The 13,116-nt window shown below is 40.4% G+C and overlaps 2 protein-coding genes across 2 annotated transcripts in view; both read left to right on the plus strand.

Moving 5' to 3' along the window:
• Positions 1 to 235: 235 nt before the first annotated feature.
• On the plus strand, positions 236 to 4,108 carry LOC130172346 (guanylyl cyclase-activating protein 2-like). Its single transcript, XM_056381007.1, has 4 exons — positions 236 to 659; positions 815 to 964; positions 2,254 to 2,353; positions 2,477 to 4,108. Exons 1-4 carry the CDS (start codon positions 459 to 461, stop codon positions 2,599 to 2,601), a joined length of 576 nt encoding a protein of 191 aa, XP_056236982.1. The 5' UTR covers positions 236 to 458; the 3' UTR covers positions 2,602 to 4,108.
• Positions 4,109 to 5,327: 1,219 nt separating this feature from the next.
• LOC130172349 (golgin subfamily B member 1-like) overlaps positions 5,328 to 13,116 on the plus strand; it is a 34,151-nt gene continuing 26,362 nt past the window's right edge. The window contains exons 1-10 of the mRNA XM_056381023.1: positions 5,328 to 5,455; positions 7,060 to 7,119; positions 8,208 to 8,369; positions 10,214 to 10,351; positions 10,640 to 10,756; positions 11,508 to 11,663; positions 11,803 to 11,982; positions 12,083 to 12,205; positions 12,299 to 12,412; positions 12,489 to 12,789. Of these exons, the coding sequence (XP_056236998.1) occupies positions 7,075 to 7,119; positions 8,208 to 8,369; positions 10,214 to 10,351; positions 10,640 to 10,756; positions 11,508 to 11,663; positions 11,803 to 11,982; positions 12,083 to 12,205; positions 12,299 to 12,412; positions 12,489 to 12,789 (1,336 nt within the window). The 5' untranslated portion in view covers positions 5,328 to 5,455; positions 7,060 to 7,074. The remainder of the gene's footprint in view (positions 5,456 to 7,059; positions 7,120 to 8,207; positions 8,370 to 10,213; positions 10,352 to 10,639; positions 10,757 to 11,507; positions 11,664 to 11,802; positions 11,983 to 12,082; positions 12,206 to 12,298; positions 12,413 to 12,488; positions 12,790 to 13,116) is intronic.

Consider the following 13,116-nt stretch of genomic DNA (forward strand, 5'->3'; position numbering starts at 1 on the left):
GACTGTGTAGATTTAGACAGACCTCAGTGGATCAACAGTTTTACAGACCCCGCTCAGGCTGTATTTTGACGTCATCCGTCTTTTAATCTCGCTGGGAGTTTGGTGGTGACTTTTCGTCTGGATCGGGACAATCCACTCTTCTCTGCAGTCAAAGAGCCGACAGATCTGCTGCGCAGGCAAATTCATTAGCGAGTCAATCAGTATTTGTCTTCAGGGCAATGTGGGGTGGCGTTGTCAGAGTTTAGGGAATGGAAATGTTGAAGAAAAAAAGATAATTGTGTAGAAGGATTTGGGAAGATCACTGAAAAGTCAATTGGATTTGTCCACAGGTTACCTGGAAATAGCCCACACACTTGTTTTCTGCTGGGGCCTCAAACCATGGGTGAATGGCTGGTGCTTGACAACTTCTACCTGGATTTTTCATTATTTTAGCAACTTTTTCTTTAAATGAAAATATCATGGGGCAAGTACAAGGTGCCCCAGATAAGCAAGTGACTCTTAAAAACATTCAGGAACTCTACCGGAAGTTTGCAAGCGAGTGTCCGAGCGGAAATCTGCACTTACACGAATTCAAGAGAATCTTTGGAATCAACAGCAACTCCACAGAAGAAGAATCTGCATACATGGAAAACCTGTTTCGATCCTTTGACACAAATAAGGTAACGTCACAGTGTCTTATGGCCAAGAGAAGACAGAACTCAAAACGGACATTTAACAAAGTTGACTTTAGTTCAGTATTGTTGGAAAAATGTAAATGACCAGATTGAATATTTGTCAGTATTTGCATCATGTCAGTCTCCTGTTTCCCTTTCAGGATGGGAAAATAGACTTCATGGAGTATGTGGCAGCTGTGCATCTCGTTCTTCGAGGAAAACTAGAGGACAAGCTGAAATGGTCTTTTAAAGTTTATGACAGAGATGGAAACGGCTGTCTGGACCGACAGGAAGTAAGACACATTGTCAAAGTAAGTTTTCACATCCATTCATGATGCTTTTCTGCAGAAACTATGGTTTATCGTAATGTTTTCTCTTGTACGTAAGTTATTTAACAATTAAAAAAAAAAAAATTGCCACAATAATCCAGTGAGCTACAGGTGCAATCAGTGAGCTGCAGATATTTTAATAGCTTTAATGGATTTAGTTGCGTTACTGTAATATCAGATCATTGATTCAGTGAGAAATTGTACTAGACTCTCTGGAGTCAGGGTTGATCTTTTCAGCTGTTCTTACTCCACATGCACCGTCTCCTTTTTTTCTGCACAAACTCTGAATCCTCCTTTTGTGGAGTGTGTAAAACTGTCAGAAAAATAACACAGGGGGCTGTAAAATTTCACAAATCTTTAGTTATAATCAGTCAGAATATGATAGAAAAAAACAGTGTATGGTAGTTAAAAAATATTATTTCCTGTTCATACAAACAAAAACAGCTGTAAATGGAAGAAATAAAGATCTAAAGTTACAGTCTATTTTGGCCTACATGTGAAGCGATTTTATTCTTCAACTTTTTCATTAGAAATCTAACTGAAAATATTAATTAATGTTATAAACTCACTACTTTTAAACTTTCTTTTAATAAATGAGGGCATACAGATGTGTATTAGATCATGTTTGAAAGCCGCATATCAGCTGGTTTTCTCAGCTTGTACCTACATGACCATATAAATAAATGTAAATAAAAGATGTTCATATTCCCCAATGAACAGACAGAGTCCAGAGGGTTAAAGCCACACCATGCTCCAGACAGCAGTGAGAGTAAACTGTGTTTGTTGTTTATTTGCTCTGATACCCAGAAATCCTCTGATGTGTTGTGTCAGTGAACATCTGTGTTATCTTATAAAAAGCCCAGAGTCGTTTCAAATGAAATCAAATGATGCCCACATGTGTCGACAATTAGTATTCAGTGCGTAGCATAAAGGTTGCAGTTAAAAGGGATCACATGGGCGTCGTGTGGCGTAGTGGTCTAAGCAGGCGCCCCATGTGTAGCTGCAGTCGGCCCCAGTTCGAGTCCCACATCGGACGGCCCTTCTCTGCCTCCCCGTTTCCTGTCTCTCTCTACTGCTCTATAAAAAAAGCCCAAAAAATATACTTTAATCACAGGGATCACAGCAGCAGAAAACCTGTGTAGATTTCAGTGTTTCTCTAAATAACGTTGTCTCATTGTTCTGAAAATGTCACTGAAAACAAATCGAATGAAACATAAAGCACAAGATATTTGCTCTCAAACATGTAAACTGACATCAGTTTGTCTGTTCAGATCATCTACAAGATAAAGAAGCACAACGATCCGAGCATCACCGTGAACATCGACGACATCTGTAACAGAATATTTGAACTGGTGGACAAGAATAACGACAGTAAGTTCCAGGTTGACTGTAATCCACATTCAAAATCAGACTGTGAGCAACACCTGTTCCTACATTATAAATCCATACTGTCATTAGTTCCTCCACCTTATGTTTCTCTTGTGAATTGTCCAGGTCAGATTTCTTTGGAGGAATTTATGGAAGGGGCTGAAAAGGAACCATGGTTGATGGATCAGCTCAAACTGGACATCGGGCCCTGTGAGTGGTTCATGGAACAGCAGAAGATTAATGAGAAATAATGATATATAGATAGTATTATTATATTATTATATATTATCTCATCCACAACCGGGTGGAATCTTAGCAGCTCGTAGGGTTCTCCTCTCAGTAAACCCAGATCACTACTGACTCCATGGTTGGACCGGGAAAGAAATTCAACCTTGGACTTTGCACAAATGACACTGACGGAGCCGGTAAAAACTTGACAACTTTATGGATGTTTTGCAGTCCACAGTCTGACCAGGATTTCAGCCGGTAGTCCCCATGGCCAGTCCACCTGTGCTCTGGTCCTATTTCTTTCTTTGTCGGAGGCCATTTTAGCCCGAATAGTGGTTTCTTCAGTGGAGGGAAGGTGGCTTTCACCTGAATGCTCCGTTGCCAGTCTGGATACCAAAACGAAGAACAGAGAAACTTACTGTGTCTCAATTCACAAACTTCCGTCATCTTTTGTACCTCTGAGTTTGAACGTGTGAAAAGTATTGATTATATCTCTCTTGAGGTATAACTGTGATATTTTAGCAGGTCACTGTAAAGTCAATACAGAGATCACAACATACACAGTTCTCTTCTTCTCTTATCACTGTGTGCCTGGTATAAATCCCAGTGTGTGTTTTTTAAATCTGAACGATTCATTTATATTGATAGATCATCTGAATGTGAATTATTAGGGAAATAACTGCAGTAATGAAGAACACAAACGCAAGAGAAGATGAGAACAGAAGTATGTGAGCTAGATCAGAGATTCAATCAGCATCTTGTTATTGATAATCTTTCATTTTTCTGCTGTCACTTGGCAGCTTCATTTCCTCAGTGGATCAGCTGTTGGTATATTGTAAATATTTTAACATCCTCAATGCTTTAAGTTGAAACTAAACAAAAGACCAAACCAGTGTGTGTTCATGTTTCATCACATATTTCTCACTTTTATTCTGGGACCAATTTAGTTGTCAAAGCACATTCAAACAAAAAAAACAAATAGGAGACCTCGAGGGAGCTTTCACATTATGGATTTAGTCTGACTTACTATTCTTAGCCTTTAAAGCTCTTTAACTAGCAGTATAATATCCTTTGGCTTCACAGTGACACCAATGAGAGTCACAAATACTGTTAGGTAAAGAGCCTTAGTGAGACAGGCTAAATCCATACAGTATAATGTCCCACGGGGTCTCCATAAGGTGATGGTGTCTCTGCGCATGTGCGACTCACTGAGCTTCAATCAGAGTCAACAAGCTTAATACATCAAATTATTTTGAAATATTTAAATTGACCAATATTTTTATGTTTGCTTCTGACAAGAATTAAATGAGTAAAATGCAGAATGACACTAAAAATGAAAAATGAACCTGCTCCTGCTGCTCAATGCACATAAATCTATTGTCTGCAGCATGATTACCAACCAAGCCCCCGGAGGCCCATGCCTGGTGAGGTTCACCATGTTTCATTGTTTGTGTTAATTTGACAAAGTGTGGATTTGTTTGGGAGCAGGTGCCACTGGTGGTGATAATTATGTAATCTTGAGAATCTGTGAAGAACAGCCCTGTGATAAAATATAGTTATATGTTTTATAAAAAAAAAGATCTTCAATGGTTCAATTGACATTACACCTACAAAATAAACATACATAAATGTGTGCTCAGTCAAATTACAAATGTCAATTTACTTTGACAGTGTGCAAACCTGGGGTCAGTATTCAAGCAAGAGAAAATTCTTTGTGCAGCAAGGCAGCATAAAAACACAATAAGACAATTTAGGACAGTGAGCTTTGCAATTCAGAATACATTTCCAGTGTGTGTACAAATAAACAAACACAGACAGTGGAAAAAAGTATTGAACAATCTTCCTTTAAATCTTTCAAGTGAAAATGTAAATGAAGAACTTTAACATACTGTAGATGATGTTTCTCCTCCACTGTCAGTCATGGCTGAACCTGTCAGTGTCCTAACGATGGCAACATCCACTGTCTTATCTTAAATCTGTGTTTGAAGTTTTAGAAATAAAGAAAAATGTCTTTCTTTTTGAATGTTTGCTGTGTTTATTACGACCAAACTTCATCACTGCCTAAAACAAAAAAGAAATATGAAAACGACAACAGCTCATTCTGCTGATTCAGTTGTGTTTTTAAGGCCATGTCTATCGTCTTTGTATTATATTCTACAGGCTTTTTATTCTACAGGTTCTACAAGTAATTCAGTAGGTTCTTTCACAGTCATTAGGTTCTGTAATCAATTGCCCTAATCCTCTTGTTCTAAATTTGAAGAAATTCCCTCAAATCTTCGCGGAGATAACGCGTTCACGAGAATGGGACGGACGAACGAACAACGGGAAACCAATAAAACTATATTCTCACAGTGTCATAAATTGAAATGAAACTGTTAGCAGCTTGGTGAGTCGGACTGGAGAGACCTTGGACGATCCTTTCAAACGAAGTGCGTCTTTTTGACCAGAACAGAGGCGGAGTTGTCCTCTTAAGTCCGTTAAACGAAAACGGAAGTGATAAAGGGAAGTATCTTGCTGTTTGTTTCCTCTTGGATACGCATTTTCCGGGACAACAGGCGTCTTTTGGAGAAAAAAAAAAGATGAGGTAAATATTACTCCACGTCTACATATTTTTAACAGATTTACCTACACCCATTAACTTCACAGATATCATATTGCTTCGTAGCTAATGATAATTGTCACACTGGCTACCGGGACCTGTCAGTGTTACAGAATTGCGCATGCGCAGTTCCTCCCGGTTGTCTGTTGACAAACGTGACCGATGTCTATCTCTGTCCCGTTTGCAATTTCGTCGTGAAGTGGAATAAAATGTAATTTCACGGGATTTTGTCGACGTAGCGTGATGTCAGATGGACTCTTCATGAAGTTGTGAATCCGGTAAACACCTAAAAGTATTATATTACTGGTTGCGAGCTAATTTATTAAGTTAATAGTCAAGGTGCAGTTCAGTGCTAGCTGCGTTAGCATGTAGCTACATAGCTGGCAAGATAAAGTTAGCTAGCTGGATTAACGTTAGCTATAACTGCTGTTTATTTAAATAACTGGCCGACTTGCCGACGCCCACCCCAACCCAACCCCCGAGGCCTTCTCCCGGCACAAGTGTGAGGCCTTTGCGGTTCAATTGACCCGTGGTATGGATTAGTCGGAGATGCAAGCTATTAATTTAGCTAATGTCAATTCCTCGGCGACCCTCACACTTTAACTTGACGCTAGACTGTAAGAAATTTTGTGTTTGAAATGAGATTTACTCCTGTTCAGTCAGCAGTAGTTGGTGTGGCTTTCTGTGCTTTATGTTTCTGGTAAACTGCAATTATCAACAGCATAATGAGACTTGAAGAGAGCTGCATGTCTATGTCTACAGCGTTAGCATCTCTGCAGTATCTTTCAGTGTGCTCTTAATCTAACGTTAAAATGTCTGTTAACATCTCAGTGTATTAAGATTTGATAACAAGCTACAACACAGTCACAATCAGGTTGTTTTGCACAGTTCACCTTTTCATTTTTTGCGTATTGTCCATTACTAGTTAATAAGTGAACTTTATGTTTGTGCAAATAAATGACATTAAGCCAGAAAACCAGTATGGCAATGTATGGTGCTGGAGTCTACTGTGGTATGCGTGACAGAACCAGTTTGACCTGATTTTTCTCCTGCGTCACGTGGGTAGGACTGTGCAGCAAGCTGAATGAATTTGGCTGATCATGCACCCTGGCAGTGTACTCGGTGTTACACCAGGCCTCAAGTCGTGTCCAGTTTAGTCCTCTAGGTGTTTGGGTTACTACCTGCAACAAGTACCAAGAGCCACACCTGTCAGTCTGGTTGTAAACAAGGTTGTGCTTCTCTGCAGCTGAAACATAAGCGGGGTTTATGATTAGGTTTGACTCTCCTAGCAATCACCTGACTGACTTGGCAGACCTGTGGCCTGCTTTCTCAGTTTGTCAGATGAACTGACCTGAAAGCATGCACTGCTTAGTCTGTTATCTGCCAGGATGTTCATGAATATTTTAAAGACGGAAAGCAGTGAGAGCCTAGTCTTGTATTTCCTGTATCTCTGAGGGCTGACTTGCTCATTTATCTAAATACATTATTGATTTTTAAACTTTATTAGACATGTAAGCTTCTCCAAGCTAACAGCTAACAGCAATGAAAGACTGCTAAAGTCACGATGAAACAGTATTTTGAGACTATCATGCAGCTTAAATTTAAGTTATGCTAATTTAAAACAGGATGTAGGAATCATTCAACAGTTGAAATCAATGAGAGGTCGAGTTAAAGAGTTTTATTTGATAGGAAGAATTGTTAAAAGGGTGGTGGTCATCACAACAGAGAGGCATAAAATGGAGACACAAGTGGTTCTGATATATAATACCGATTCGTTTGATTGAAATCCTATTTCCTAAACCTTAATAAACCACTATCTTTCTAGATTCTGAATAATATATTTACCTGTGTGTGTGTGTGTGTGTGTGTGTGTGTGTGTTAGGTCTTAACTGAAACCATGCTGAAGTGGTTTTCCGGTGAAGAGGGAGAGCCTGGCTCTGGAGTAAGTACACGTGTGCTTTTCTTTCCATTGCTTGAACAGTGGTATTGTTATCAGTGTCTGGTGACTGGTATTGTGGCACTGTTTAAGAAACAACAAGTATTTTGTGTATTTGTCTCACCACTTGTTTCCAGTCAAACCATTTGTTGCTATATTCATACATTTGTTGACCATAGATTTAAGTCAGTACTAACAATTTCTCTAGTAATTTACTTGCTCAAAGGAAACCCATTGGAAGCTTTGCAGTGTTTTTCATGTCCAGATAAACTGGAATTAGATAGACTGCTGAGCACAGGGCTTTGCCTCAGACAACCAGAGCTCACACTTCCTGTGAGGGGGAAGCACTGCTCCAGCTTAAACCTCTCTGCAGCCCCATCTACATACTCTGCAGCCTATATGCTAATCTTACTTTTTAGGATAACATGCTTATATTCGTTTTTTACTAGGAATGCAATGAACAGCTCAAACCACACAACCATTACATTTTTCACTTCAAACAATATGAGTTTAAGATCCATTCAGATATTTAATCTGAGGTGGGGCAGCAGCAGCATTTCTCACCTGTTAGCCTTCATTGTCGTTTGTGTTGCTAGGCAGCATCTAACTAAACAGGAAGAGGTTTGCAAAGCTTGGCCAGGAGTTTTAAAATCTTAAGAAGTTTTAAAGCCAGGAAAGAGAAATTTTACTGATGTCTGTCAAACCCAGAGATGAGATGATGTCTACCTCTCTCTCCCCCTCCTCTGCCACAGACACACAGACTCTCTCCCTTCACTCACTGATACACGTTTATTAAAATGATGTTTTCTCTGTTCTCACTGAGAAGCTGTTTATTCTTTTTCTTCGTCCGAGCTCTTTAGCTGAGGCTCAGCTGTTGATTTCTTTAACTGCAGTTTTATAGCTGGCACATTCATTTAGAATGGCAGACTGTACGTCATAGATGTCTGGTTAATCCACACCCACTAACCAATCAGAATCCAGACTTTTCACTGGCCAGGATATGCATTCGTAACAGCATTTAAAATTAAATGCAGAGTTTTTTTTTTGTTTTTCTTTTTGGTCACTTGTCCACCATCTCCTCCGTCTCTCCTCAGGGTCCAGGCTCTCCCCATCATGCTGCTGCTGCTGCTGGTGGAGAGGTCGCTGTAGAGGAAATGGCAGAGCGGCTGACCCAAACGGAGCAGCTTGTCGCTCAGCTGAAGGAGCTGATCCGGGAGAAGGACGCAGCACTTTGCACCAAAGACGACCAACTTAAGGTGAGGACAAATATCTCTTCTGGTTTTCCTCTAGTAAACAGATGTGTGTCTATTGGCTCTATGAAATGCAGTAATGCAGTAATGGTGTGATGGTTTCTGGAGTGCCCTCCTTGTACAGTATACGTGTCGTTATTTAAGCCCATATAACTTGTACTCGTGTCAGGTAGGGGTCATGTGTAGGGGCCACTTCTGTCATCACCTAAACCATGAAACAAAAAGTGCCTGCTTTTGTTTTTCGTACGTGTCTGTGTCCTTCATTTGGTAATTGCATATTATCCACATGAAACACTCAGTCCACGAGCAGTGGACTTAATGAAGTCAGTGTTCCTGAGCTTTGGTTCGGAGTAGAGCTGCTGGATATGCAAGAAAACATCATATCGGGATTATTTTGGCAGTTATTGTGATTTCAGTTGTAATGATAGTTTTCACATTTAATTTTTACTGGGGAAAAAATCTAAAAATAATGTTGACGTGATTTGTGTTGGTTCTTGTACCTAACATACATGTTCCTTTACGTCTGGAGGATACGATTTGTGGGTCGGGTCGTCTCTGTAGCACCACAACGCTTATGGTGCTGACAATGTACGACAATGTTGTGACACATTTTACTTTAATCAATAAAAGCTGCAGCTCCTGCGATTTGGACATATTGTGATTTCGATTATATTTCAATTCATTGTGCAGCTCTCGTTGAGAGCCTCTCTATTCTTCATTCACTGTGTATTTACAACATGATAGTTCCATGTTTTATGATATGGGATATTTAAGTATAATTTTCCTTGCACTGCTCACAGTGGTGTGAGCTCTGGGTTCTGTGTGACAGGGATTTGTATCTGACTGATCCAGGCACAGTTGGTCACGTGTTATTCTAACATGGTTTGTAATGCTGCAGTCAAGGGCCACTGTTAGTCACTGACTGAGACCATCCAGTGAAATCCCTCCCTGATATCGTTAACTATTAAACTGCCAAGTCAAAGTCTACTACACAGTGATAAAGACAGGAATGTGAGATTAAAGCCACAACACGGTAAATGTTTGGTTTAGAAACCTCATTACAGGAGAGTGCAGACAGGAACATTTACTCCACTACAAAACATTACTACAAGACCTGCCACATCTCACGCTGCATTAATCTACTTTTTGGCAGCTTGACCTTAGATTTTTCATCTGCATGAACTGATTTACAGCTGATGGTGTAACCAAGCTTACTGATGTACAGCTGGGCGATATGCCCAAAAAACTAAATGAAAAATTCAGAGAATCAGAATCAGATGTATTTGACTCCACAGATCAGGGTGCAGGTCACATTTAAAAACAACAAAAGACATGTTAAACATGTGACATAACAACATGAAAACATGAAAAGAGAGCAGCGTGTCAGACTTTGAAAAACTACAAAAACATTACTACCTGTCTTTGTATTGTATAGATTTATACTTTTCTATAATATTTCTTTGCATTTTATTGTAGATATTTTAATTTATTGTTAAATTTCTCTAAATTTATATTTAAGATATCTGACCTGCAGTACTTGCTTGTTTCATCTTTGTTTATATTTCTTTTCGTCTTACTATGATTATCAATATGAACCAAAACACCAAAGCAAATTCACTGTATGTTGAAAACCTACTTGGCAATAAACGAGATTCTGATTAAGTCGGTGTCTCCAAGGAAACACAGCCAGCTTACATTGTTGTCATAGCACTAGCACCGATGTTGTTTGAGAGACGCCAGAGGAAGCACATATCTCAATTTTGTGATATAGGCATTTTTTTCACATCGTGCAAAAACATGAATTTGAATTAATGGAATAAATCCGATGTAACATATTGTCTGTGACGCAGGTGGAGAAGGAGGCGTGTGAGGCCAAACTGTCAAAGCTGCGTCTCCAGAACAAGGCCAAGGTGACCTCCCTCACGTCACAACTGGAGGAGCTGAAGAAACAGCAGGGAGGCCAGCGCACGCCAACACATGGCAAGAAGGTACGAGCACGCACACACATTCACACTGGTATGATTATCCACCTGGAAACGTATAGTGAAAACATGAATTCCCTAAAACTCACATATATTGTATTATTTAAATCCCAATTAAAAAAAAAAAAAGAATATGAACAACACATTCATTAGCACATACGTGGCTCCTTTAACAACCAGCAGACACAGAGCAATGTGATCAGTCCATTTGAATCATGTTTCTGGTCTTCTGGCGAACGCAGTCCAACGCGTACCATTTGATATTTATAACATTGTCTTTGTGTTTCCCTGCAGGGGTCATCGGAGGGAGGAGGGGAGCAGGCCAGTCGGGGCAAGATCGTCCTGCTGAAGAAGAAAGTCGAGGAACTGGAACAGCAGCTCGCACAAAGAGACGAGGAGCTGGAAAACAAGGTAAAGTTTATTCATGTCATGTTTTCTAAGTTATTAAAGAAATGGAATTATAAGAAAGAGCTGTTGTATGTATTAGATTGATTAGAAGGTTTTGAGTTGGTCTTATTGAATGATATAGATGTGTATTGTTGTATCTGATATCATTGAAGTTTTGCCCATAAATTACTGGGGACCCCGTGAAGAGTAGCCACTGTTTCAATACAGTGGCTAATGTGGATCTAACAAACTAAATAAAAATTAATTAATAAATAAATAAATTTGAATTAACAGTAAGTGCCTTCATTTTCAATCTATATAGAAAAATCCTAAAAGTGTAAATGAAAATCTCGCTTTAAATAAAGTTGTATAAAAAGGTGTTTTAAACAGGTATCACACCTGTCGTAGTGAAACTATGAAGCCAGCGTCATGATCATGTTCACCTGTGTTTAAAACAAACAGTGAGTTGAATTACAGCGATGAACAGATGTACTGCTGAGAGAAAAAGCCCTTTGTCTGTTTGTTTTTATAGTTAGCTGATAGATAGATAACGAGTTCAAACATGTATAAGCCCTGAACTGAGGAGTGAAACACTTCACTGAACAAACACCGTTAAGTATCTTTCTCTATTCTGGCTGGTTTGTGACGTTTAGTTAAGCTGTTACTGTCCCAGGTAAACGCCTCCAGAGTGAGAGGCTGACCGGGTTTGTAATCTGATTTAATGTGCGGCTGTTTCTTTACTTCGCTAACCAACATCATTACTAATTAATTCTAGCGGAAGGAGGTGGCATCTCAGCGGCAGCGAGGAGAGGAAATGGACTCCATGCTAACGGAGAAGGACAGGAAACTGGCAGAAAAAGAGGCGTACATTGTCCACCTGCAGACAGCACTGGCAGGAGATCAGCCCATCGCACCTGCACCGCAACAAAAGGTGTGAACATCGCCTCATAACACTTTTCTCTGTCGTTCTCCACCGCAAACATTTTCACATTGTAAGACTGGGGTCAACTGAAGCTCCATTTTGACTTAAATCAAGAGGCTCAAGTAAATATTATGCTGTACATCCTCAGGTGTCAGAGGACGGTGGGGCCATGCAGGAGCTCCAGCTGCTGGTGCAGAGTCTGACCAGGAAGGTGGGAGAAGCAGACGAGCGCTACAGTTTGCTGCAGGAGCAGACGGACAGCCTCAAAGAGCTGCTGGCCACAGAGAAGGAGCAGTACGGTCAGAAGGAGAACATGTACAAACAGAACGTACGTTTTCAACGATCATAGGCACAAGCTCTGATGCGTTTATCGTAGTATCTGATGCTGTTGTCTGTGTTTGTTATGATACTCTGCTTGTTTGTTTCAGATCCAGACGTTCAAAGACATCATTATCCAGAAAGACAACCAGCTGCTGGAGATCAACCAGATGCACGAGCAGGAGCTCTTCAAGCTAGCAGCAAAATCCGATGCCAGTGCAGACTTGGAGCAGGTAGTGACTCCAACCGCTCTTTTAAGGAACCGAACAGTGCCTTACCAAGTTCACTGGGTTAGTTGTGTAACATCATTTCCTTTGTCCTCTCAGCTGTTGAAGGCTCTAAAACAGAAGCTCCATGAGAAGGAGGAGGTGCTGCTGGGTAAAACCCAGGTCATCGATGTTCTTCAGGGGGAGGTGGACGGCAGGGACCAACAGATAAAGGTCAGGAGAGACACCTCTTCACTTTGAACATGTTTTTGTTACAGCCTCCTCATCGCCTCTTCTCCTCTCCCCACAGGAGCTCTCTGAGCGGCTCCGTCGGCTGCAGGTTGAACGAGAGAGCCTGGAATCCAAGATGGAGGCAGAGAAGCATGTGATGCGAGCGCAACTTCGTGACCTGATGGAGAAACAGCAGGCAGAGGTGCGGCGAATGACTGAGCACCATCAGACGCAGATGGACCAAATCCAACAGGATCTCCTGGGGCAGATGGAGGAGCTGAGGAGGGTAGCAGCACCACCACCTGCCCCCCAGGAGGCCGCAGGAGGTGGAAGTGTGCCTGCTGATTCAGCCTCCATCCAAAGAATAGCTGAGCTCGAAGGTTTGATTATTCGCTTGTGTCATTCCTTCTTATCATTATTCAGTCGACATGTCCTAGAAATGCAAGAGAAATTTCATGGTGGTTGAAGATGGTCAGCAGTTATTTTTTATTTTAGTCTTTAACTGAAATAACTGGATTTATTTAAGCCAAAAAATAATAAAGATTTTCTGTCCTGTATGTCCAGAAGTTACTGTCAAACCAGGTCAAATACAGTTTTATGTGCAAATTGTGTTTTTAAAGTCAAGATTTTCACCTACATATTTGAATTACTATTATTATTATCATTAATTCACAAATGTTTGAAACGTAACATAAATACTTTGATAA

This window comes from Seriola aureovittata, chromosome 1 (assembly GCF_021018895.1).
Source record: "Seriola aureovittata isolate HTS-2021-v1 ecotype China chromosome 1, ASM2101889v1, whole genome shotgun sequence".
NCBI lineage: Eukaryota > Metazoa > Chordata > Actinopteri > Carangiformes > Carangidae > Seriola > Seriola aureovittata.

Excerpts from the sequence above, each read along its gene's own strand:
- LOC130172346 (XM_056381007.1), top strand. The coding sequence starts at position 459 with ATGGGGCAAGTACAAGGTGCCCCAGATAAGCAAGTGACTCTTAAAAAC. Across the intron at positions 660-814 it reads GATCCTTTGACACAAATAAG|GATGGGAAAATAGACTTCAT; the intron begins GTAACGTCACAG and ends TTTCCCTTTCAG. Across the intron at positions 965-2,253 it reads AAGTAAGACACATTGTCAAA|ATCATCTACAAGATAAAGAA; the intron begins GTAAGTTTTCAC and ends TTGTCTGTTCAG.